The sequence below is a fragment of the Amblyomma americanum genome, chromosome 4 (genome assembly GCF_052857255.1).
Source record: "Amblyomma americanum isolate KBUSLIRL-KWMA chromosome 4, ASM5285725v1, whole genome shotgun sequence".
In the NCBI taxonomy this organism is placed as follows: Eukaryota; Metazoa; Arthropoda; class Arachnida; order Ixodida; family Ixodidae; genus Amblyomma; species Amblyomma americanum.
In genome coordinates this window covers 206,223,243-206,251,040 of record NC_135500.1, presented here as the reverse complement: position 1 = coordinate 206,251,040, position 27,798 = coordinate 206,223,243, and the positions used below count along the sequence as shown (strand labels likewise).

The 27,798-nt window shown below is 44.3% G+C and overlaps 1 protein-coding gene across 1 annotated transcript; it reads right to left on the bottom strand.

Moving 5' to 3' along the window:
• Positions 1 to 836: 836 nt before the first annotated feature.
• On the bottom strand, positions 837 to 23,759 carry LOC144129172 (uncharacterized). The gene is made up of 6 exons (XM_077663147.1): positions 23,486 to 23,759; positions 22,731 to 23,016; positions 17,941 to 18,132; positions 12,227 to 12,665; positions 10,684 to 10,984; positions 837 to 6,502 (listed from the first exon to the last, which is right to left on the bottom strand). The coding sequence occupies exons 1-6, from the start codon at positions 23,526 to 23,528 to the stop codon at positions 6,087 to 6,089; spliced, it is 1,677 nt and encodes a 558-aa protein (XP_077519273.1). The 5' UTR covers positions 23,529 to 23,759; the 3' UTR covers positions 837 to 6,086.
• Positions 23,760 to 27,798: the final 4,039 nt, after the last annotated feature.

The window sequence follows — 27,798 nt, the reverse complement described above, 5'->3', positions numbered from 1 at the left end:
TCTTAAGTAACCTCTAGAGTCTCAGACAACTCAGCCGAGTTGGGCTCAGAGGACAAACTTTTTTATGCAAGCAAAGTAAAATGGTACAAAGAAACTCACCATATGAGATGTGAAGGAGGTAACCATCAGTAAGCCTCCAACATAAGCCTGGTGTGGAGACTGGCACAAAATGCTGCCATGGCTCAACTGTCACACATCTGTGACCTCACGGTGATGAGACGAAGAAGCTTGGAGCTCAGTCTGGATTTATTCAGTGGTTTGTCCAGAAAGTGCTTTCATTTGTTGGTACCAGGAACATTGCTGACATTACTGGAGGAAATAAATTTCATAGCAGCTCATCTGACCAGCGAAAACACCCCTGGCTGTGAGAATTTGTCTGAAATTATTTCAGGCGGCCTTCATCAATCATGCAATAGAAGCAAAATGCAAGGAACATATTCTCCCAACGTTAACTCAGACAAGAGTCATCAATAATGCTATTCAGGCAGAATGCAAGAGAGGTAAAAAAACAAGGAAAGGAAAAACTTTGATACTTATCTGCAACCCATGCATCATGACATGTGACATCAATATCAGCAGTTCACCGTTCACCATTTACCATTCACCATTACCATATCACCATTTACCATGTTGCATTTTTCTTCTTTCTTCTCTACTCCTTGTCTTTCTCTTTTCCTGTTTCACCATCTTCCCTCAGCAGCACATACTGGTCTAGCAGCTCACTGTGGTACAGGACCGAGTAAAAAGAAGACTTCAAATGGCAGGCGCCTGCACAGTATGCACATCCCCTCCATGCATCCCACTTCTTTGGAAAGATTAACTTTCAGTTCTTGTCAATTGATACAGAGCTCTGCAGGAGCTTTTTATTCAGCACTGACAGGACTACAGACTTTGCTTTACATAGCCTTTTTGATGAATCTAGATATATAACTCATGGCAGCTTCGTGTAGCTACCACTCTAAGCAGCCTGGGGAAGATCGACAGGCTTTTCATTTTCCTATCAATAGATGGAAGTGATTTATAAGTTATTGCAAGGTGCCTTGATGCAAGTGCAGAGGTAAATTCCTTTACCTATTTGATTCACATTGCTGCCTTCTGGAATATCCAACTTACTTGAATACACCCCATGCTACTTCTGTTTGACCGACATGTAACAAGCCACAACTGCTCCCACTACATTGTCCAAACTACAAATATGTTTATTTACACATTTATACACAATGGTTACTTGATACAGAAGGTCAATGATGGAGTCACGTGCAAAATCAGTCATAAGAAGTGCTGTTTGTAAACCAGGCTAAAAGTACGCAGGTATGTCTTCACTCCGGTGTCGAAGAAAAAAAAAATAATTGATTGGAAAGACGTAATCCAATTCGTTCAATTCTTTAAAGAAAAGCTCGGTGCCCTTACAATTTGCTTCAAATTCAGCATGCGATAAAAATTGTAACAACGCTGAAAAAGTTTGATCGAAAAACAAGATTCCTCTCCATTGTGCACAAGCTGTGAGGAAGCTACGGCAACTTGTCCATGCCACAGTTGGCTAATTTAAGCATCGAATGACTGGACACAGCTGGCGCACATGGTTAGGCAGTTAGGCTTCAATTTGCAGAACATAGACTACTCCTTATGCCACCCATAGAAAAACAAAAAGCTAACGCTTTCCTGTTCATTCAGATGTATACATTCTGCAAGCATGATAAGAATGAAGTTTGCAGCAGGTGAAGGTGCACATATTAACACATGGGTCATGACATAGCAGAGGTATTATTACTGCAGGTAATGGACTTGTGTACTGTCCACACATCCACATGAAAAAAGTGAAGATATTTCTCTTGGGGGACTTTGTCAACTGTGCAAACCTTTCTTGTGCAATTAGTTAGCCTGTGATAGTGACATCTGCATGATTCTTTACATATCATACAAGTCAGCCCTGAAAATTTTGTTCAGTTTTATTACACTTCTCTTTGGATGAATTGTGTAATTATATCTAGGAAAAAAAAGAAAAAAACTCGCCAGAACTTCTCAGTACAGTTTGTTCAAGCAATAAGTATGAAAACAAACTGCTTTGTAATTGCCTCAAGAAAGGGCTCCTGTCTCTCATACACAAGTTGAATGCAAGAATTGCTTGCCGCTCTATCTAGTGCGCAAATCAAACTTGCTATAACTGCAGGCTAAGTTGTCACCATCATGCAAACACAAAATCAAATGTTTTCTTACCACGCATGTCATTTCTTGTGCTCAAACCTAACCACAAGTTCAAGCTCCTTGTAATGCCTCCAACCATCATCTGTGATGCACTTCACAGACTTCTGTTTTTGAGGAGGACACAACACAGGAACATCAATTACAGTAGCATAGAGCATTTTTGGAACTCCCAAAATGGCTTTTGAATCTGATTATCTTGGAGGAGAATGTTTTGCTGCCAGGTTTCATGAATTCGAGCATGAAACATGCTTAAATCAGCACTGCTGATGTGAACTTGAAAAAGAACTTAAAATGAACAATGATAAGTACAACGGGCTGTACACTGCAGTTCACAAGAGCTAAGAAGAGTAAAGAACACAATGACAACACCTATTGCGCAACTAGCTTTTGTACACTGCCAGGGAACAACACCGCTTTTCTGTCAGAACAGAACTGATAACAGGGCTGAACATAGTGACATCCTAATTGCAAACTTAAGGTGAAAAATGTGCAGTGTTAACAGTTTCAAAGCATACATTCAACAGCATAATTTGCAGTACATTACAAAAAAAGAATGCACCACACAATGCACTTGTGAACAATTTCTGCTTGAAAAGGTAATAGTCTCTACAGTGGCTACAAGTTGAAATCAGTATATCTGCGTTAGACCATTTACTTCAAATTTGCTTTTTCTGTGCAACAGTTCTAAACATCATGAGTTCACACTAACAGCCGATATGCCAGGTTCTTCTATTTTGAGGATTTTCAATACAACGTCCATGTTAAAGGGACCCTGAAGCGTTTCTTGTGTGACTTTGGTGATCAACGTAGATACAGAAGAAAGCGCTGAACAAGCCCTTTCACAACGGAAGTTTTGCCCAGCATCCTGTTTCAAGGTGGTTAATTATGATTAGCTGCTACCATGCATTCCATCCACAAACTCCATCCTCAGCTCATGCTACAGGTAGCTGTGGCTCTGCACCAGCCAGTAAACACCATGACACTATGAGACTTGAAAGCTGTTTGTTTAGGCAGCTTCCCATATATTTTGCTGTCGTCTCTTTTCTGGCAATCTTCCATTGTTAAGGGGAGACGCGGGTCTTGAAATGATAAAAAAAAATGCGAAAATTTCAATTTTTCGAAAAGGGCACATTTGAGATCAATACCCCATAACGTTCCTGCCTGAAAAACTTCGAAGATAAATTCGACCTCCAGCTACTAATATATATATATATATATATATATATATATATATATATATATATATATATATATATATCGCGCCTACAAAGCCTGGAAATTGAGATTTCGGAACGAAATGCAAAAAACTTCGCGCCCGTCGCTTCCCATGGCAGCGTCCCCAATAGGTGTCACCTTGGTTTTGTTTGAAAGCTGGGCCCTTTCCACATTACCTGGTATTAATCAATACTGTGAAATATTTTTGAAACGTCCGCATTCTGGAGTTTTTTAAAGCCTCTACGACGACCTCAGACTGGCTGGCGCACGCACTTCAAATGCGATTTTCTCAGCTTCGTGTTTTTTGCCAACATGACTAGCCTTACAGATGTTTTCGTTGTTTTTACGGTAAAATTTCAATTAACCTTATAGCGTTGAATTCAGAAAGAACTAAACTGTGGAACTATGCTGTTTTTGTTTGGCCGAGTCAAATATTTGAAATTTTGTGATCCATAATGTCACCTAACTATACTTGATAATTGTAATGGTTGGACAAAATTTAACATTTTATATGATGATGTACTTCAACAAAAATTTAATTAGCATAGTTCCAGATGGCGGATCTTTGGCTACAGCCACATTTCAATCAAAGCCAAAAAATGCAATAAGAAAGTGTCTTAACTACCCATAATTATTTAACTAATTAGGTTGAAGTTATTTTCGTATAATATCTGGACTAACTCACATATACTGAAACTATATTTTTAAAAACAGGAAGAAGAAACATATACGCACCTAATTTCATTACGATATCTTTAATAATAAAAATGTTCATTTCAAGACCCGTGTCTTCCCTTAAGCTGTTGGCTAATTTCTATGTTGATTCCCAGTTAATGTAAGCACAACTTAATGTGTGTCTTCATAATCTTTATTCACAGACACATCAGGAAAGAAAAAGCAAGTGCCTTTCCATTCTCAGATTTTTCCTGCAGTTTGCTGCCATTTTACAAGTAACGAGGTATTTGAATATGTCAGGAACTTTGCTTAAGGAGAAACCTAAGCAAGTTACTTCAGTTTCAAGTTAGGGGTTTACAAGGGCTACTTTAAGAAAAGCATCATGTAGCTGACATCCACAACAACACGGTAAATGTAAAAACCCATCCCAACAGCCAAAGCCGCCGGAGATGGTTTGTACTAGTGCCTATGCCAAATACTAGCTTGAGAACAAACTGCCTTCCTTGTAATTTCCACATGGCAGACTGCGGAATTATCATCAAATGGTCCATCTACAGGCACTCTCACTATTCAGATCTGGCTCTAATACTACTGCTACTACTACTACTTTAATGGCACCGGCCTCATCTCTCAGTAGAATTTCAGCCAACAGCACAACAAAACTGGTTTACTGTGCGTTGAGGAAAATAGACATGCACCTACTGAGGGACAGACAGAGAAAGTAATAAGAACACTTATTACTGCTCAGCTAAAAGTGCAGCAATTGTTTCACCTTTTTATTTTTATACAGTCAGAATATCAGAATATGATGATAAAACTATAAACATAAAAGTTTCGAGCTAAATTTACCAGCACTTTCCTGACTGGCGTCAGTACAGATTAGAAACGTAATCCACAGAAATCGGTCAGGCCAGGTTGGCCAAAAGCTTCAATTGTTACAACTTGTGGGCGTTACTTGCAGCTTAGCCTGACTCGCATGCCAGTGAGGTCTTCCTGTACAGATTAAATGCATCTGAGTTTGTAACCAACAAAACCATTTCAGGGTCCCTTTAAATTTCTTTAGTAGACTAAAACGTGAACCAATTGAGATAGCCTTTTGTTTCTCAGGATTCCTTGAAAACTTTGCTTGCTGATCATGCATACACCATAAAGCAAATGAAGCTTCCAAATAGTGCCTATTAATGGTCCATTCCAATGTCAATAGCTCGAAGCAGGAGTAATATAGTTTGCCCAGCAGACACTCTCTCCCTTGCATGCCGCATGCCAAATGCACCACATACACGCAGCCACAAAACTTTTTTTTTGTCCCTTCGTAGATCTTGGTTTCCGTTTAGTCGCACAACTCTGCTGACAGTTCAGGTTAAACACGGTTGTGCCACCATGCTGTCTCTGCAGTCCTAAAATGTGTTCTCCAGAGTGCACCTGCTGAAATAAGCAGGCACTGCTGTTTCTGCAGGCAGCATAGGCCTCAACAAGGAGCCCTTGGGCCCTTTGAGCCCTGCTCATTGCACTGAGCTTGACTAGACCCCCATGGTGGAGACAGCTAACCACTGACAATGCTCAGGTGGAGCTGCAGGGGTATCTGCTCTGGAATTCACCTGTTGTACCGGTAGCAGTTGGAATGCAACAATGATTTGCAACCAGAAATGATGCCAAGAAAAAACTGGCGCCTGGTGCGTTTAGCAGTAACGGGCCCGATTTAGGCTTGCTGAAATGAGCAGCACAGTTCACAAAGCCCCTGCAATGAAGCCGCAAATGTGCATCAGCGCAGGAACAGCAACAGTTGTACCTGCTCCCGTGTTCTTGACCTCATGTCCTTCACCATTTGTGCTCGCAGTGTTAACAGGTGGCCTTGATCCACGAGTAGCTTGTCACCACAGCACAGTTGCCGCTCCTGCAGGAATGAATCAGTCTGCACGTTCAATGCAATGACCTGATGTTGTCAGTTTCCACATACATGTGCCTAGCACGAACACACAATGCACACACTATCACTGCACAGTCAGCTGTTGGATGACCTGAGCCTGCCGAGCCGCAGGCCGGTCGTGGCGGATGATGACGTGGCGCCGCAGTGCATAGCCATAGCAGGTGCGGTAGTCGCAGTGTGGACAGCAGAGGTTCCGGTCTCCATGGGACTTGTAGTGCTCCTTGAGGTGGTGCTTCATGCCAAACTCCTTGGCGCAAACAGTACACCGGAAGCGCTCAGTGGACTGGCGCGACGAGCGTCGCCGGCCTGAAGAGCGGCCCGACGGCCCCATTGCCTGCTGCTCCTCCCCCTGGCACAGGCCACACTGCGACCTCTGCCGCTGAGCTTCCAGGCACTCGGGGCAATCAGGCACGGAGGGCAGCATGTCAGCTCCACTGCCCAGCAGCGCTGGGTGGCTATTGCGGCCACCATCGGCACTCGCTGCAATTGGGCACAAGGTACATCGTGAAGCACAGTATAGAGGACAGGTGTCAGCAACGACAAACAGGTCATAATGATAGCACTGCACGTTACCAAAGCAACATGCTACTATACAGCACTGCTCCAAACAGATCCAATATCTAGCACATCAAGCAAGCGAACAATACATTCCTCGTCCATCTGTTTTTGTTGTGTCCAGATCAAAGGCTCCTGTCACTCAAAAAAAAAAAGCTAGCAAGAGCAACTCTGATGTGCAGAGAGGTGGATGAAAAACTAAATCCGTGGCCTCCCCACAGTGATACTATATTATGGTTAGAATGGTTGCACCTTCGAAGGCGCCTTCAATAACATGGCAGCTCCATCATCTCCATCATCTGCAGCTGGTCGAGAAGCATCCCATGTCCCGAATGGTAGTGTCCAATCTGCTGAGTATGTGCCCACTAAAGCCATGTGCCCACTAGTGCTCTGTCACCTCTCTTAAAAAACCGATAACTTACCAAAATGTGCGATAAGATTGTGGGAGAAATGAAAAAAGCTTTTAACTGCAAAATGGAGGATTGTTGGGCCAGTTGGTTCATGATTCAAGACTGAAAACGGCGCGAAAAACGGAACAAGATAGAGAGAAGCAACACACACAACACCGATCTTACAACTGAGTGTATTTCGTGCGAGAGTACAATAAATACAGGAAGTACACATAAACACTAAAAGAACACCATGATATAAGATTGATGCTATTGCAGGTCAATATCTAAAAAGGCTATCTCTTTTCTCGATAAGCGAAGAGACGGCACGGCACGCTCAAACACTTGTCACCTCTCGTGTGGATGACGAAAGCTTCGTATAGTCCTCATTTTTGTTGGCTTGAGTACGTTCGCAACACTTTGCTTTTGTTGAACTGGGGAGTGCATTTGCATGTTGTCACATGCTTGGAAAGTGTGGTCCCTCTGCCTACTCTGACATCATTAGCGTGCTCTCTTAATCTGTCATTTAAGCAACGGCCAGTCTGGCCAACATAAGCGGCACCGCATGACAGAGGGATTTCATAGATCACCTTGCTTTGGCAGTCAACATATTGCGTCACATGCTTAGTGCTTCAGGATTCTCGCTTTTTCTCTGCCCCGTTTACTTTCCTGCACAACCTGCGCGATTTGTTGGGTGCCGAAAACACTACACGCACACCGCCTCGTCCCGCAATCTTTTTCAGCCGATGGCTGACGCCATGGACATAAGGGATGGCCGCTGTCTTGACCAAACTTCGCTCAGGCTGTTTGGAGTCGGCAGGTGTACGCAGTTCATTCAAAAGATGGTGGGCAATGCTGTTGATGATGGCCTTCGGATAACCAGCAGCACTCAGTCTTTGAGCTTGAGCGTGCCGTCTTTTCGCTTATCGAGAAAAGAGATAGCCTTTTTAGATATTGACCTGCAATAGTATCAATCTTATATCATGGTGCTCTTTTAGTTTTTATGTGTACTTCCTGTATTTATTGCGCTCTCGCACGAAATACACTCAGTTGTAAGTTCTGTGCTGTGTGTGTTGGTTCTCTCTATCTTGTTCCGTTTTTCGCGCCGTTTTCAGTCTTGAAAAGAGCTTGCCTCGGATTGTAAGAATCTAGCACTGTAAATCGAAGAAAAAAAGGATTTCTAATTTTAATTTGGCACTCAAAATCACACTACAAGCTGATGCAACATCTTCGGTGAAACCTAGCTGTTATAGGCATATCCTGCCATGTGACCACATCTTGACTGTTTCATGTGCTGGACTGACATTTTTCTTTTACAGTACTTATGCTACTTATACAGTAGACCACATCTTGACTGTTTCATGTGCTGGACTGACATTTTTCTTTTACAGTACTTATGCTACTTATACAGTAGAACCCCCTTAAGACAAACTCGGATTAATAATAAATAACGATGAATAATGTGAGCATCTGGTTGGTTCCCCTATAATCAATGTAAAAAAATTCGCATAACACATTCGCCTCCAAACGCGGCGATTCGCCATGCTAGCTTTAAAATATTCACTTTAGATACACATGAACAAACGGCGCCAGATGCTTGGCTACTAATTTTAAAATAGTAGGTTTTAGACCAGAAAACACTATTTGTTTGCTGGTCTAAAAAAATATATTGCAGGAAAAATATTACTTTCTCGCCGCTTCTTTTGAACGCAACCATGGCATTGCGAAAAAACTGAAGTTTCTGGGGCGCTCAAATTCGTGCGCTGCTACTATTTGGCAGTGAGGGCGAAGCAGACCGCAAATACCCTGAAGTTTTAGCTGATAGTCAATGCAGCGAGTGAGGATTATTCCTCGGACCCTGATCCTGGCACTTCAGACGCAGCTTGAGCCATCAATTAAATATTCTACCAAAAGCGACTGAAAAAGAATGTGCTATGCCGAGATAAAATTTTGTCTCGTCAAAGAGATTGTTCATGTGGCTGTGCTGCCCCGATACAAGAGCACAGGAAACCGGCTATAGCTCTGCCCCAAATGAGTCTACAGGTTCCTCAACGGCACCATTTTGATCCCCAAATATCTCCAAATGATGGTATAGCAGAAAGCATCTCGCAAATGTCTAGTGTGCAAAGTCCACGAAACAAGAGCGAAACAAGAGCCAGGAGTGCAACGAGTACCACTTTGCAGTTCACGCACCTGACTGCTTCAAGAATTTTCACAAACTATAGAAGATTTTTACTTGCTTTAGATTTGCAACTGTCTTGAAACCCAAATTAAATAACAATTTCTTGAAAGTGACCTTTTCAGCAGAAGTTATTGCTAATTCTTTCCAGCAACCCAAGTCATACTATGCCGTCGCAGATGACCCGTGGAAACAAACGGTTTAAGACCAACTTTCACAGCGACCGTTACCCACGGTGACTCTGCACAATGGTACTCTAGTTCATCTGCAAGGCACTCTCGAGGCAAGCTAGAGAAAGAAGAGAATTGAAAGAATGCTCCTCACCAAAAAACGCACTCTGCAAGAGAGCTTCCCCGCATTTTTAGCCCACCCCAACAAGGTAGCTTCCCCGCGCCAGTATGGGAAGGTGTGGGGAGGCAGTCTTGCGGATGCGGGTAGGCTGGGTTCTTGCACGACGAGCTGCATGCGGAGCAGCGACCTGACATGGCGAGAAATCGGCGTCCCACCACTTTGCAACCCACAACCCGTAACCTGTCAGCCTCTCCTCGTCTTCCCTCTACCCTGGCATTTCCCTCTCCTCAGAATGTGGAGATATCCCTCTCTCCACTTTGCCACTGCAAACCATGGCAGGTGGAAAAGCTGACAGGTGGAGGCTTCACCATGATACATAACGGCTTTTTCGCTCATGACGCATTTAGTTCTAGTGCACCCCACCTCCCAACCGTGGAAGGTGGCAGCTGCAGATGGAGGCTTCAACCACAGACAGGGCGGCTTTTTCGCTAGCGAGGCATCTAGTGCTAGCATTCTAAAAGTGACCGCAAAGCTACCCAACAATATATTTGCATTGATCAGTAGGTGAGCATAGGAAATTTTAGCTACAACGCACTACAACAGAAAACATTGCACAGGTAATCATACGATGTGATGCAACATATGTCTTTTAGCAGTACTGGTTGTTCGTTTCACATCTACAATAATCGTCTTCCCCGTTGCATCTTGAAATTTTTTTTCCAGTGTTGCATGGGCTTCTCATGGGTGGAGGTGTCTGGAAGTTGGAAGTGAGTGGATGGGTAAGGGTAGGACCCTCTGGAAGGCAGAGGTGGCGGTGAGTAAAGCTTCTGCAGGGTGGAGGACGGTTGGCTGGAGATGGGTGGAAGAGGTGGGTTGGTTAGTGAAAGTGGGTGGAGAACAAAGGTGAGTGAGCAGTGGGCAGTGGCCAGAGGGTGGACATGGGTTGTCTAGTGATGGGTGGAAGTTTCTGGACAGTGAAGGCTGGTTTTTTGGTGGCAGGTGGAGGGCAAACGTGGGTGGGCAGTGGGCAGAGGCCTCCTGGAGGGTGGCAGCAGCATCACACAACAGGACAGATTTCACCAGAGTGAGGGTAGTAATGCTCTGCATTAAAAAAACAAACAATTATACAGCTCTCACTGTAAAAAGAAACAATGGCTGGGCACTATTATTTTTAATTCTTTTTATGGGCCACACTACTTTATGTAAAAAGAAGAAAAAGAAAGAGATAAAGGGGGAAAGCTACACACTGGCAGCGTGCAGCAGTGGAGGTCCATCCAGGGCTCCGCAGGGCTGTGCTCCTGCCGATGAGAGGCCCTGGTCACGCATGGTCGGGTAAGAGGCGGCAAACACTTCACCCAGGGGGTGGCAGGGTCCTCCGTCCAGGAAGCTCTTCTGACGGCCGCCACCGACTGGGACCACCGCCTTGCTGCTGCCACCATGGTGGCCCTGCGGTCCTCCCATGCGGCGGCCCACCAAGCTACCACTCGGCTCCCCAGCAAAGTAGGGGCTCTTGAATGACGAGCCTGGGTCCTCAGGATGTGGCCGCCCCTACACAGATGCAGCATTGATAAGCACACTAGTAACAAGTCTGTGAATGGTGCACAGAACACGAAAACCTACAAGTTCGAGGTATTACCCCTGAATCTCTGATATTCATAGCAGACGGACAATCAGCACGGAACGGTCAATCTGGGCATAAGGCAGTCACAACAGCCATGACTTAGGGCCATTTCCACTGGATGAACAGCAGCAGCTAGAAGCACCACTGAAGCACTCTCAAAAGAGCACACAACTAGCAGTGGCCAAACAAGAGAAGAAGGAACCGGTTTAATTGACGGGAAAGGGAGAATGGGTTTGCTGTGCCAAGTGCAGCCCCAGCTGCCCTTGAAATGATAGAGGCGTGCAGGTGATAACTGCATGACTTTTTGTGGTCTTGTTTCTGCATCCACTGCCTTGGTGGCATGCTCTTCATTCAGTTGTAAGTGGGCGAAACGTCAGAATGAAAGGCATCACATGACGCCCCTATGGTTTATTCCCACACAAGTTCTCGCTGAACACCTAAAGTGTTCCGGTAACAAATGGAAACCTATTCTTGCCGAGTGCACTCTACTCCGTGCAAATCTATATTTGCACTCCTGTTAGCCCAGTGGCAAATATCAACAGCCTGACCTTCGAAGAGTATGGGCACCAAATTTTTCATGATTTGTTCTCTTCTTTGAAATACGACATTTGTGTACATGGAATCACCTTCAAATTTGCCCACATATAGCACACAATTTATAATTGATTTTCTTCTGTCATGATGTTTCGATTTGAAAAGCTAAGCAGTGGCTACCATGTTAGTTAAGTCTAGGTCACATTAGGCTTCCCAAAAAAACTAAGAATATAACTGGTTTGTCATTGTCATTTCAGTTCACCACATCTCTTATGCCAGCCAGCCTGAAAAGCCTGAATAGGAACAGCCTGAGTGAGCGAACAAGAATAAGAATGAATGACACAGCAGCTATAATGTTACTATTTTTGTATGCTTCAGGTGACATGAACTGAGTTTAGACATCATAGGTGTAGTTCAACTGTTGAAACCAAACCCAAAACGACATTTGAGAGGAAGCTTAATGACAAATTACTTATGGCATGCAGGCAAATTCCACACGACAATTTATGTTTACCAATGTACTGCACATTATTTCAAAGAAAAAAACACCCAACCATAATTTGGCGTCTGTTCTCCTTTAATCAATGCCATGCCACAACAGTCTGCGGGCCCACAGAAGAGAGCACGCTTCCAACCTGCAGGAGGTTGTGGTAGCCGACAATGCGCTGCAGGTGTCCATAGAGCGCTGTGGCGTCCCGCTGCTTCTGCATTTCATGGGGCATCAGGCAGTTGCCAAGCGGCGCACCCTTCCCATGCTGTTGGGAGGAAGGAGGCTGCTGCGACTGTGGGTGGGATGACGATGGGTGGGGCATGTGTGACTGCAGAGGCAGTGCCTGGTGGTGGGGAGGTGGAGGCAGTGCCAGCTGGGACGAGGACTGGGAGGACACAATGCTGGTTGATGTGGCAGTCAGCGCAGATGAGGAGGATGAAGATGCGTCCAGGGCCATCGGCAGCTTGTCAGCAGAGCGCTTCACCAGCAGGCGTGACTTCTGCTGCTCTCGTTCGCGTTCTCTGAATGCTGGGTCACGCCGCTTGAGCCGCATGCGCCTGCGCTGTCGCTCTCGCTCCATGGCCCTGCAAGGAGCAGTCCCTCAACAAGCTAGCCTTGTCCAAATCACACAGCCAATAAAGCACCTAAAATTTTTAAGTATGGCACCTTCTTTAAGTTTGCATATCTTCATGATTGGTTTTCTCTGGATGCAATATTGCCTACTTCTAAGTTGCAAGAGCAAGAACAGCAGTGAGGTTCATTTCCTTTTAAACTACTCGTCCTGACAGTGGCATTTTCAGTGACATTCTAGCAAGAACTGGTAGTGTTCAAAAAATAAGCAAGTCTTGTACATATTACATGAAGCAACCAATCATAAATACAATTATTTCATCTTGAACATAACCAATTTCAGTGGTCAATTAATGAACAATAATCAATTAATGTTACATTTCTTCCCTTCCAACTTGGCATAACACAAATTGCAGACTGGACATAGCTGGCGTGGCTTGCTTCGTCTCTTGTATGCTGCAGTTCAAACGCTGTGAGTTTTCAACTACGGTTGTTTTTCGAAATTTTGGTCAGTAATTTTTCTCCGCTCCCTATGAACACATCAGCAGCAATACTGGAAACTCTCTTGATGTACATGCAGGAGGGAAGGGCAGCGTTGCAACGTAAAAACAGCTTGAGCGCCAGCCTTTAGATATGCAATGCTTTGATGCTCATGTCTGAATCCTTTGTGAAGCGCCACGCTTTGCTGCTGTTTGCACTCAAAAGGAACAAAGCTTAGGCTCACGAAGCGCGACTTTCCGTTCTCCCGTTGTGGCAAAATAAGGACCGCAGAACTTGAGGCAGGGCTGGCCGCATTAAGTAACAAATGCAGGCCACTCAGACTTGCACGTCCGAAAATGACTGCGCCCGAGGCTTCTTCACAACCTGACCATAGTCTCTCTATCAGGAAGGAAACATCTCTGTTGGCACCAGCGTTTGATGCCAGTTCAGGTGCACAAAGATATATATCACTGGTGACAACTTCTTTTTGGAAAAAAAAAAAATAACTGATATGCTGTAATTGATTAGAGAAAAAAATTACTGAGATACTGTGACCATTACTGCTTACAAAATGTAATTTACGATGACTAATCAACTGTGTTATGCACAACAATGGTATAAACACAGCTTGCACCCAGTGTGCCTTCATGCACAGCCTTCGTCAAAAGTCTTCAGGCCGCATGGCTTGCCTTTCAGTAACACAGTGGAAAACTTCAGGCATCTCTGAGGATCTAAAGGTCTGAAGGTCAAAGATAACCATTGTCTCTGCCTTCCAAGGCGTTTTGGACTTAAGGGGTGCTGCAAGTGCTCTGCTATATGGCTCAAAATCGAACCATGTGGCTAGGCATGCGCGAATAGCAGTTTTTTTGGTTCGAAGCGAATAGTAATTTCCTTCGAATAATTTCGAGGCTAATATTTTTAATACTTCTGGCACACAAAAGAGCTTTAATAGCACAATAGCCATTTTCAAAATCATGTAGCTTCCTAACACACAAGGCCATTACATGAAAAAAAGAGAATGCACTGAAGCTTTGTCACACTCATTGGGGCTGTGTTGATGTACTGCAGAAATGACTTATCGGAAATTAAGGGTGTCAAACTACATACGAAGCAGATGTATTTATGGTGTGTGGCCTATCTGTGAGGTCTGTGCAGCTGTTACATTTAAGCAAACACGATGGATGGATAGATGGAAGATAAAAACATCCATTTTGAAACTTGGTGGTGGCAGTTGCCGCCATGCTCAGCTTTTCTACCCCTTTATATTGCTTTAACGATGTTATCAGTGTAATAAACCGGTCTATAAATTCACCATTCCCTTTAAATACAATATTTAATCCTACACTCGTAACCTTATGTCACCTCCCTGCTTTTGAGCCACCAATCTTCCAACTGTTCTCTACTAACTTCGACCGCAGATTCGTTCACATAACCACTTTTAAACCCTAGGGCCTCGGGGAGAGTGATTGTGCCTGCATTGACATCCGGATGGATACCACCACATTCTAGTATAAGATGTTTAATTGTTTCTACAGAAATACCACACAACGCACATGTGTCATCTCCTTGCTTAAATTTCTTTTTGTAGTTTCGCACTCTAAAGGCTAGTTAACATGCAAGCGACTGAGTGAATTGAGCAACGCGTCCCAGTGACAATTTCAAACTTGATGGAACCTCACTGCTCTGGACACCTGAGCCACCGCGATGACTCAAAACAAGTTTCAGTGCCACGGCGACAGGATTAGCTACAGTTTTTGCTTGCATGTGAAACAGGCTTTAGACGCCCTGATCTAGCTGCAAAGAATAGGGCACTGCCTCTGGAGTTATCATAGAATGATTCCTTCCTGATCAGCCTTTTCCAACTTCTATATAGTTCTACAGCCTGTGTCTTTTCCATCTAATTAATCCAGTTTTTACCTTCTGCTTTTTTTATTAGTCACTTAAAGCTCTTTATTTCTCCATCCTAATTTCCTGCATGCTTACTGGTTAGTCTCCTAGTCCTTTTCTGACACTGCGAGACAAACACCTTAGCTGCCCTCCTGTTACCATCCAATTTCCTCAGGCAGGCTTCATACAATATGCTGCTCTGAGCTTCTCGTGCTTCGAACGATGCCACGTGCCCAGCGCCAACCCGCATCAGGCATCGAAAAGGGGCATCCATCTCCATATGCCTCGTGCTATCTTCCTCTCATGCTCGCGCTGTCATGCTTGCATTGCGAATCTCACGCGCAGAAGAACAGCTGCGGCACCTGAAGTCAGCTGAGACTCGTTCCGCAGAAGTTAAAATTTCACTTGAAATTTCCCCACCACTGCTTTTAATGCCTCAAAATTGATTTCGAGAGAGTGTCATTCCCTCAAAAAAGTGGCAATGCTAATGCCAGCTTTCAAATAGAGCATTATCCCAAGCCTATAAAGTAGAATCCCGATGATATGATCACGGTTGATACGAAGCCATAAAATTCCCTCGCCACAGTGCACTGTGTACAATGTGAAGAATTTGGATGCTGAAAACACTATCCTGCGTCACTGTGGATGATACAAATGCGTAAGCTGCGACTGCACCCTCGAACACTAAGCAGCTCCCACATGGTACACACCGCAAGCAATGACATCAGTGCCTTCATTGATCAAAAAGCTCTTGCATGTTTGTGCCAATTACAGATATTTTTTCGCTCATTTCGAACGCCCTCCTTGCTGCCCGGTAAGCGTTCTCCAGCGGATATTCAACGTCACGAGACTTAATCGTAGCTCCTTTGTCTCGCACGTGGCATAATATTGAGCAAGAAAAATGTGTGACACGCAAAGTCGAACGGATGTGAAGGCAAAATCAGAACTTCCACGAATATGACTAAACTGGATGCAGCACATGCCGCATTCAGTCTGGTTTTGGCAAAGTTATGACAATTTACCTCTGCGACACCATTTTAAAAATTTTTTTCTCTTTTACACATGATTTGCTTCTCATAAATTGTTACTGGGCGCAGCAAAAGATGAAGCACGGTGGCGTGTCATTTATCACTGTAAATAAGTCGCACCATTGTAAAGACACAGATAAAAAAAAAATTAATAAAATAAGCGCGACTTATATATACCAGAAAGTAAAGTACATAAACTGTACTTCGCCGAAACATTTTGAAAACAAAGTCACTTCTCTTAAAGGGACCGAATGTTATAAAAACATGCCAAGAGATTATGGTGGACATGAAGAGATCTTGCCTCACATTGTAAAAAACGAGCACTGTAATATCGAAGAAAATACGATTTATAACTTTAATTTGGCACTGAATATCGCACAGACTAAGTTTATGTGACATTTTGCGCTGAAACTTTGCCATTATTGGTCCCCCATCACATGACCAAGTCTCAGTAAAATACTACTTACAGAGAATCTCGATAACATGATCGTTGTTGATATATAAATTTCAGGATGATACAAATTCATAAAATTCCCTGGCCAGGGTGCATTGTCTACAGTGTGCAGAATTATGGGTTTTTCAATCCCATGTCCCTATGGATGATACTGTTAAGTGATGGCAAGGCAGTGAAAGCAGGACAGCATGACAGATGGCAATGCATGATTTTATGGTGGCGGGCCTAGCGCAAGCGCTCCGTGCTGCGCCACTGCCCACTTTGTTGTCTTCTAGTCCTTGACGATATGGATGTGTGAGCCGTAACCGTACCCTCGAGCATTAAGCACTGCCCGCACATCGCTAACATTGCCATTGCCAGCCGCGCGGTATGCACCACAAGCAGTGAGATGTAGCATGACTCGTGCGTCGCTAACGACGTCGCGAGCGCCAGTCGCACAGTGCACACCATGAGCAGGAAGCGGTGATAAGTGGCCCTAAATAAATCCTGTCGGACGTTAACATATCTGCGTGAATGTATCTCTTGTGCTTCTGAACACCCATTTTGTTTGTCTTGGATGATATGAACATCTTTTGTGACCCCGCGAGATTCCTATGATCAAAATTCCACTGTAGCTGAAGGCAGGCAAACGGTATAACATCATCCAAATGTCTCAAGCTTGTTTTGAGTTTTCATACCTAGCAAAATTTTAAAATTTACAGTAACTTTTCGACGGTCTGACGACTGAAAAAAATATATTCTTGAAATGAAAAATTAAATGAATCGGGCATGACACTACTGGTTAAAACAGGAACACCAATTTGATTTTGGGAAATAAAGTTACATTAAAGTAGGTACACTATTGTGATAGATTGGACAAGGTTATCCAACTGTTGCTTAATACAACGCATTTTTTATCAAACAAAAATATGCCCATTCACCTCGGTTTCAACTTTCTGCAACGCACGTTTTTTAATGCAACAATTACACTAATAAGCACAGTCACTGTCACAAAGTAGAGCGGTGGAACAACGGCAACCCTCGAAAGATGGCTGCATGCTTCAGGAGTGCAATATTTTTTTTTTTTTTTTCAAGAGTGACAGTCTGTGTTTTCTGTTGTCAGCATGCTGTTCATATCACAAGGAGAAAAATTCCCTTTCTGACAAATCACGTGCATTCCAGGTGAGAAGCAGCTGAGCATTACGAGCCTCACTTGGCATGACTCCAGATGTTTGCTCCATCCCTCACAAAATTAATGCAAGAAAGTGTGGGCTGAGTGAGCATTTCGAGCCTGCTACTCCACACTGTGGAGAAGGGAACAGGCAAGATCAGAAAGAAGGCGGCAAAACGTTTCTGAAAAGCTTTCAAACTTCCGTCTCCAGCTATAATTAGTTGCTGCTCGGGGCAGCCGGTGTGCACCAAGTCCCACGTATGCGCATGCACAGAGAGAAGGGTGGGCACCTGAAGCTGGGGTCCTGCCGGCGCAGCTGCATGCGTGCCCGCTGGCGCTCACGCTCCAGAGCACGGAAGCTGGGGTCCTGCCGCTTGAGCTGCATCATGCTGCGCTGCCGCAGCCGCTCCATCTCCCGGTAGGACGGGTTCTGCCGCAGCGCCTGCAGCCGCTCCCGCTGCAGCGCCTTCTTCAGCAGTGGACTGCACACACACGCGTGGGCAGCGGACATCAGTGAGAAGTGTCAGTGAAAAGAACAGGGCGCAACTTTTGAAATGTTTGCAGAGGCATCACTAGGGTCAGTGGCATCCAGTGCGGTGGCCCGCCACATCCACAACCGCCAACCACATGCATCACCTAATCCATAATCATGTCCTGCTTCACTGCAGATCTTGCTCTGTGCTGTACAACAGATAATTCAGTAAAGCACCACATAAAAAACCTGCACTCTCTCTCAGTGCTGCGTCCAGTGCGGTGTGCACCACCTGCACCCCTGTAGCAGCATCTCTGAATGCCTGCATTACAGGAACTACAAAGGTTAATCTTAACAAATATCAACTAGAGCCCTCTACCAACTGGCAACATCAGTTGGCTGGAAGCAAAATTTTCCCCCACACTTGTTTCATTTAGATCATTAAGCACACTCATTTCTAGCATGAGGCTCCTAAAATAATGCTTTCAGGCAATCATCACAGTGGTGGGAATGGCAGTGAGCATTTTGGAGCAGACTTTGCAGCAGGCAAAAATTCAATTTAAAGCAGCTTTCTCGTGTTTTGTAGCAAGAGCCCAATACTGAAGAGGTAAAGATGCAATTATGAACGGTGTTCCAGCTAACTCGTGCCAAAATTTACAAACTGACAGCACACTGCAGTAGCATTTGAAAAGTGCATTGTTGTAAGCAATTGCATTGGGCAGGTCATCATGTTCCTACAGAGTAGCTGTTAGTAGATCATTGCCACTGTATCCGTCAACATTGGTGTCGTACCACAGCTGGTCACGTGACCAGCACCGTGACGTCAACTGAAACAGTGCTCTACGTGTCCACGCCGACCACTTGACGTCAGTGCAAACAAAGCCCTCCCAGCCACCCACGTGAGATCAGCACAGTGACATCACTATAAACATGCCTTGGAAAGAAGATGACAAGGAGTAATAGCAAATTCACAAATCGCAAAATCATACAACAGCTGCCCTGGATAAACGCATTAATGAGAATCAGAATTTTACAGCGACATTTTATAGTGTTAGCTAGTTCTTAAATCTACCTAATTTGACAATTAACAAAGATAAATGATAACTTTTGCATAGATAACTTTAGCACAACTTTAGCGCAAACAGAAGTTGTAGAGCATGTTGAGAAAGGCGTATTTCAGTTGTTTTCTTCAACTTATCTTTAGCGTGGTTTCTTTTTAAGCTTAAAATACAGCTAACTAAGTTTAAAGATTGCCAAATGACTATGCATTCATATACTACGCATATACATATACTGTGCACTCATAGCTGTTGCTATATTGTGCATATCTCCTATTAACAATTGTACTCCGTTTCGGAAGTGTAACGCTTTCAGCCTTTATATTGGGTTGGTGTAAGTTATACTGCTCTCAATGTCCTCTTGTAATATCTTCCTGACTACAACACAGACAGCATAGCATTTGGCCATGATAACTGAAGCGCTCTATGGTACCGCTCTACGGAATTGTTTTTTCTCGGTTTTTCTGCACCGCTGAGCTCTTGACATAAAGGGTTGTTCTTGATCCATTTCTGCAAAATGGAGTGTACAGTGAAACCTCGTAGATGTGTTTTTGAAAAAAATATATATATTACCCGAGAAAACACACAACCTGAACCACCTAAATTTCAGAAATGGAACTGCTGAATGAGTACAAAGAAATTAATAATTTCACTTCCAGAAATGCCAATTAGCATTCCTAGCACATGGTATGAACAGCTCCTTATCTAGAGCTCGCTGAATTCAGTCCCCATTTGCATTGCCTTAAGTGCGGAATGAACTTTAAAACACATCTGGTCCCACGATGGCAATAACAAAAATAACCGAAATCGTTTTTTTTTTTATGCTTTGCCCATTTGCACCTACGTGATGCGGGGAAGCCACCTCGAAGGCTGACTGTTGCGGCGTTCTAGCTTTTCATGCTGAGTTCCCCAGATCCGGCCCGCTCGTATGCGAGGATGCGCTGCAGTTCTCAAATTTTCCGCCCTTAGCGCTTAGGCTCCGCGAAAAGCCGGTGCGTTCCTCTTCATGTCGCGCCCCCGCTGGAGTGGCTCGCTCGTAACCTGGCGCACATTTTTTTTTGTGTGTGTGCTTCGCCCCCTTGCTCCCAAGCACTGCAGAGAAGTCAACATGGCAGGTGGCTGTAGTGGCATTTCAGCTAATGCCGCGTGCCTCCATATTAGGCCACTTGTATGTTTGCACATGTGCAGCTGGTCGCTGAATGCATTATTCGACTGGAATACATGGAAATTTGAAACCTAGTAGCCAGGAAATTATGTTACCAGGGGAAGTATTGCCTCGGAGAAAAAAGCTCTGGAACACTTTTAATAACTGAGATTTTAAGCCTATGAACCAGGAAATTGTATGAACCAGGAACGTATCGATGAGATTTTAGTGCATTTTTCATACTATTCTTTCAGTGCAAGGTATTCTTGTATGACATGCTTTTAGGGAGTTTTCCCCCATGAAAGTGTGTGAGATAGATCGCACACTGTAGAAACGCTGTTCCTTGAGGGAAGCAGGCTGGGATTGTCAAATTTACAGTGATCAACCATCTCACAGAAAAATACTTAAAAGTGTATACTGCAGATGATCTAAATTTCGCGAAGATCTGATTTTCATGTATTTTTGTGAATAAAATCGGTACGTTGAAAAAATTGGTCCTGTGAATAACCTGGGCAAGGGACCGCTAAGGGGCCTATCGATAGCCTCTGCTTTGCAAATTTAGTAGTCATGAATATTCTGAAATTATGACTAATCGAATTCATGAAACATTGAGCTTGCAAAAAATAAGTGGTTTACAGTGCTTGTACAGAAGAATCCTTCACTTACTAGAATAACATTTAAATATACCTCAAACAGTACAACATAGTACCTGCCAGCCAAAAGCAGTTCTGAAGAGCAGCATTCCCAATAGTCTTGAGTCACAAAAAGTGTACAGCAAAGCAATCTTCGTAGCATTACTTCTAGGTCAGTAAGCAGCATTAAATATGTTGAGGCAATATTAATGCACTCTTCCAATCATTTTTATTCTAGAACAGTACCAGACACAGACATTAGGAAGCCACAAATAACCCAGAATCAACAGCTACTTTTTGGGAGCTATAAGGTCAAAGAGTCACAAACGAGGCAACCCCAGAAGGCAAACAGCCTGTCCAGCAGTGCAATAAGTGTAATTGATTTGTATTACAGTGCAGAAAGTTGCCACCTGAAGATGGAGTCATACAAGCTTTAACCATTTAAGCTTTAAAACTAGGTTTTATAGGGTTTAACGTCATAAAGCGACTCGGGCTATGAGGGACGCCATCCTCGTTCAAAATTGTCTCCACAGGCACAAAACTCAGCAGATCACCTGGACGCGAAAGGAAAGCGATATACACTGGTCAAGACTCCGGATAATTTCGACCATCTAGGGTTCTTTAACTTGCACTGACATCACACAGTACATGGGCCTCTAGCGTTTCACCTCCATCAAAATGAAACTGCCACTGCCGGGATCAAATCTGCGTCTTTTGGGTCAGCAGCCAGCATCATAACCACTGAGCCAACGCGGAAGCTAAAATAGTTATTAGTGTGTTATGTTATGAGGTCTTGATGTCCGCCAACTTTAAGGGCTGTTATATATAAAACATTAGGACATATATAAACAAGGTAGCAGCAGGAACTTCACCACACCACCTGCTACAATATTTGATTTTAAAAGAGTTAAAGAACTAAAACTGGTGGCATTCCATGAAATTTCCCCGCATGACAGATGGAGAATGTCATACTATATACATTAAACACACAATATCATGTTCCTTACTGCTGTCCAAGCTGACAGGGAACAATGAGCTAAGCCAGGTGCATATACACTATTAATCTGCATATACACTAATAACTCTGGGTTTGAACCAGGTGCGAAACTCCCTAGAGGACCTGTATATAAAAATGCAGCGCTCTTATTTGTCTAAATCTTTCATGCCTATTTCAGCACTTAGATGCAACTCTTCGGTGCTACTTAAAACATGTATATGATGGAGAAAAAAATAGTTGCAAGGCACTGCCAGCAGCTTACTCTCCACCTCACAGGTGACACCTCCAGCTGCCAACCTACCAGTCATGCACGATTAGGAGTTTCATAACAATTGAAGAGCTCTGATACGACATCACTATATTGATTGCCACATCAACCTCTAGTGTTCACTGAACAAAATGTGCAAGAAAAGACGGGTAAGATGCAAAATCAAATCAGCGAATTAGCCCATCAAGCCATCATAAAGAAAGCGCTAACACTTTCATTGTATTCAGCATTTTGTTCACCACACATTAAGTAAGGTGAAGTGACAAATTATGAATGTGTTCAAGACATCCACAGTTTTACATATTTCAAGCCCATCAATCCATGCGTGATGCACCACCAGGTGTGATTGTGATTGTATACATGACTGCCTTATAACATCTCGGACAAGAACAGGGCGCAGCAGATGATGCTATAAGCCCTGTTCATATTTTGGTGCAACGGCTGCTTGAAGCATTTCCAAAGGGATGAAATCCTGACTTTCCAATCTGCTGGCCCCAACTGCTACATACCTGCAAAGGTTGCAGTCCCACTGCTTGGCTCCGACATCCATGTCCTTCGCCAGGTTTGGGGACTTTTCATTCGCGGATAGCGCGAACTGCTGTTGCTGCGGCTGCTGCTGCTGCTGATGTTGTTGCTGCTGTTGCTGCTGCTGTGGCGACGCAGCATCGTTGCTGAGAAACAGCTCTCGGGTCTCCAGGTTCATCATGAGCGAGCCGGGCTTATCGGTGTCGACGGAGATCGGAGATCCATCCTCCTTCAAAATTGTCTCCACCGGCACAAAACTCGGTAGATCACCTGGACCCCAAAGGAAACCGATATACACTGGTCAAGCGACGGAAGATGCGCGCGACCAGCAGTCAGCCGCGATTGCACCGCTACCGGTGGGATAGCTCGAACGTCTCGATCGTTTGAGACGACTTAAGCATTTCTAAAACAAGCTTAGCGGGCTAAAATATTGAATTCAAACAACGCTTTTTACGGAACATCAAGGATCTGGAAGCGGCCGCCTTCCACAGGTGAGCGCCTACCCGCGCTCTACTGAAACACCTGGACGAGCAGAGGGTTCGAATCGCGATGCTGTCTGTGTTTTCAGTCGCTACACGCTTAATTAGAAGGTTCACAGGGAAGCCTGGGCGTTCACGGCGGCTGGACGATGCAAAATCGCACCGGGAAGAAACCAGAATCGCGGCTGCGGGCCACAATAACAAGGATGCACGAACTAGTCACGCGAACGTCTCTGGTCGAATGGAAGGACGCTTCTTACCATTCAGTGGCCTCTCGCCTTCCATGTTGGCGTAGATGATCATACAAGCAAGTTCCTTCGCCCTGAGCTGCGAAGAATCCTCAGGACACCTCGCAAAAGCGGATTTGGCGGATAAGGCGATTGCGTTTTGTTTAAACTCCAGAATAACAATGCAGACAGCAACAATCACGAACACTCTCCATCAAGGCGACTTGTTGATTTTTTGCTTGTATTTGCTTGCTCTAGTGTGCGTGCGTGCGTTGCGTGCGAAGCGAGGAGTGACGCCTTGCGGATTGTCTCGCAGAGATTTTCATTTGTTCCGTAGCCTACGCTTGTTCACCAAGATCACTTATGCTGTTCAGTCTCATCTTAATACGTGAATGCACTGCGTAACACTACGAATTAACGTTTTAAACGCAATGGTGAACGCGCTAAGCGCTACTTTTTCTCGGCGTCCTGTCTATAATGTTAAAAGTTCTTTTTAATAAAAAAAGGTCAACTCAAAATAAAACCATTGCTAACAGTTTTTCGTTTTATTTATTGAGGTTAACTAGTCATTTGCTTTCACTGCGTTTAGCGATTACCTAAGTCCGTCGCACTAATAGAGGGCGTTGCGAGTGAATTAAGGAGGCGCGCATTACGAGTCAAACAATTGCCGCTATTGCCGGCAATGACGTTTTGATTTACCTTTCAGCCGTGTCACTAATTCAGTTCGTCAGGCAATCAACTTTATATAGCCAAAGGGTGGTAGCTTGCTCCCCGTGGGCCTAAGCCGAGGGCCCGATGGTTGGGCTATCGGGCCGGGGACGGTGCCGTTGGTCGGTCACAGCCTCGGCCGCCAGGCTGATGAGTTTTTTCCTGCGTAGCGGGATCCTCGCTTCGCAGCAAATCGTCCCAGGCTGTTTCATGATTGAACTCCGCAGCCCCTGGGGAGCTGCCACATTCTATAGTTATGTGTGCCAAGTACCTTTAGCTCCACAGTATTTACATACCCTATTTCTCGCAGCGGAAATTACGATCTAATTTTCCTGCGGTGACGTCACACAACTTCTTCGTGGCATCATGCTCGACACCAAAAACCTTTTTTCTCCCCATTACAGCTGACCTGTTCGCGCCTACTTGGAATTTAGTTTGCTTCATTCTGACTGTAGTGTACTAGGAAACTGAGGCATATTCAGCATCATAGGCTCGTCTGGTCGAAATAGAAGACTTATGTCGCAGGTAAGCCGATTAGGCCTTCATAGCACAAAACCCACAAAAGTAGCAGCGCATTTTGAAAGAAGTCTATTTACTTGAAAGTCCCTCTATGCACGGGGGGCGTTCCACAGAGGACGGAGTTTTGAATTGGCTTCCTGGGAGTCGGGCTGACCGCGGCCATAAACCCACGATAATGGGCTTCCATTCCTATGGCCCTACTAAGGCATCTCCATAAACCAGTAGCATATACCATGCAGTAGTCTCGGTCCGTCCGTCCGTCGATCGGTGGTACGATGTGCTAGTATCGTGTTTTATGAACATGCAGGGTACGTCCGCTTGCGATAATAGATCTGTAATAATAAGTTCATTTCATTTCGTTCTCATGAGCTTGCATATTTGCCTCACGTATAAGCTACGTTATTCCGAAGTACAAAATTTTTATTACCATTGTCTCGGCCAACCAGTTGCTTTGGCGCACTTGCAAATGCTGTGCACTACCTGCACTGCTGCGCGCTGCTGCCTGCTGGATGGATGGATAAGGATGAACCCTTTAAATCTGGCGGTGGCTCAAGCCACCTAGCCATGACTCATAAAATTTTACTCGTCTGTCTTGATCTTAGCCACCAATCAGATAACCTTCGCTTGGTTACTTCTACCTGCTTAAGATAAATATTTCCTCCACTGTCCTTAAACCCCAATGCTTTGAATAAATCAGCCCCGCTGCTTTCCCCTGTAGGTGAAGCTAGAGTGTGTATGTGTGTGTTTAGGGTATGTTTGCCTTTCTACAATGGTTTTTATTTTGTTTGTTTGTTTGTTTTTGCTTCCGTGTGCATGGGTTTATTGTATTCTCTGTGTAGACCGCATCATTTGCCTAATTTATTATGTACTAGATGTTTGTTCTTATTTATGATGTTTCCCCCCTACAATAATGCCCCAATGAGGGCGCTGTAGGTACTGTGTATAAATAAATATAAATATATAAATAAAGTGGTCGAAATTATTCCGGAGCCCTCCACCCTATGGCGCCTCTTCCTTCCCTCTCTCAGTCCCTACTTTATCCCTTCCATTACGGCAGGTGTCCGCCGAGATGTGAGACAGATACTGCGCCATTTCCTTTCCTCAAAAGCCAATTTTCAATTTCAGCTGCTTCCTCCTCCTCTCCACACGCACCGCACGACGTGTATATCTCATGGCGCAGCTGACTCGATATGCCTTAGTCCGCAAAACTCCCGTCCTGGCCTCGAACAACAGAGCTTCCCTACAATTATCATAGATATTTTTTTCCCAATTTCCTGCTTAAAAATCCTGTATATTCCCAATGCTGAATTCGTCAGCATCCCTGTTTTCCACGACTCCTGTTTCCTGTTTCCCATAATAAAAATAATTGGTTTTTTGGGGAAAGGAAATGGCGCAGTATCTGTCTCATATATCTTTGGACACCTGAACAGCGCCGTAAGGGAAGGGATAAAGGAGGGAGTGAAAGAAGAAAGGAAGAATAGGTGCCATAGTGGAGGGCTCCGGCATAATTTCGACCACCTGGGGATCTTTAACGTGCACTGACATCCCTGTTTCCCATGCTGTTTCCCGTTTTCCACGCTGTCGACGATTGTTGCGGCACCTAGTGGTAGAATTCTGTACTTCATGTGCGCTGGGAACATAGTTCTACTTAGGTGGCGGCAGTGGCGCATGTCTAGGCCAAGCCAATGAAGCAATAAAACAAATAGGAACAAGGATGACGGAAAAATTTACAGCAAAGCACGTGGTACATAATTTATCGAAGGAGGATAGAACGGTCACAGCAATAGCTTCACTTGAGCAAGGAGAGTGGGAAAGGGCAGAGAAGAAGGTTCCTAGTGGCACATCAACAGGACCAGATGGTATCCCGATTACGTTGATAAAGAAGTTAGGACCAAAATCCAAGCAAACATTAATACAGGTAGTGAACAAAATGATAGTGGATGAGAAAGTCCCCGATGAATGGCGATTAAGTAGAATGAACATGATATATAAGGGAAAGGGGGACAAAGCAGACGTAAGTAACTATCGTCCCATAACAGTGACATCTGTGGTTTACAGGGTGGTGATGCAAATTATAAAGGATAGACTGCAGGCTTGGGTGTAGAACGAGGGGGTGTTAGGGGAACTAAAGAATGGGTTCCGGAAACAAAGGAGGTTGGAGGACAATCTGTTTTCATTGACACAGTGTATAGAAATTGCGGAAAAGGAACATAGGCCCTTATGGCTAGCATTTCTGGATATTAGGGGAGCCTATGACAACGTTACTCAGGAGCATTTGTGGGACATACTGGGCACATTGGATGTGGAAAATGGAGTAATTAATCTTTTAAAAGATATATATAGAGGTAACAGAGTGCTCATAAAATGGGAAAAAAATGTATCAGGGCCTGTAGAGATACAGCGGGGGCTTAGACAAGGATGTCCTCTGTCCCCTTTGTTGTTCATGTTGTACCTGCAAGGGTTGGAGACCAAGCTAGAGGGGAGCGGACTAGGCTTCAACCTATCTTTTTTCAAGCAAGGGGAATTGATTAAACAGACATTACCGGGACTAACATACGCGGACGATATAGTGATAATGGCTGACAACAAGGAAGACCTGCAGAAGTTGTTAGACATATGCAGTACATAGGGAGATAGATTAGGCTTCAAGTATAGTAAGGAAAAATCTGCAGTCATGATATTTAATGAAGAGGGCGGCGAGCATAGAATACAGGAGTTCGTGCTAAAAGTAGTGAATGAGTACTACAAATATCCTGGGGTGTGGATAAATAACAGTGCTGAGTATCTGACAGAGCATGAAAAATATGTAATGAATAAAGCTAGTAGGAATGCAGCTGTCATGAAAAATAGGGCACTGAGGAATTACAATTACAGGTATGAAGTGGTAAGAGGGATCTGGAAAGGGGTGATGGTCCCTAGCCTGACCTTCGGTAATGCGGTCCTGTGTATGAGGCCAGATGTTCAAGCAAGGCTAGAAATTAAACAACGGGGAGTATGGAGGTTAGCTTTTGGAGCACATGGCAATACACCAAATCAGGGGGTACAGGGTGATATGGGATGGGCGTCTTTCGAGAGCAGAGAGGCTAGCAGTAAGATAGCATTTGAGGAACGATTGAGAA

Coding starts and splice junctions, on each gene's coding strand:
- LOC144129172 (XM_077663147.1), bottom strand. CDS start 23,528: ATGATCATCTACGCCAACATGGAAGGCGAGAGGCCACTGAATG. Junction 18,133..22,730: donor TGGGACTGCAACCTTTGCAG/GTATGTAGCAGT, acceptor GTGTGTGTGCAG/TCCACTGCTGAAGAAGGCGC. Junction 6,503..10,683: donor TCCACTGCTGCACGCTGCCA/GTGTGTAGCTTT, acceptor GCCCAATTGCAG/CGAGTGCCGATGGTGGCCGC.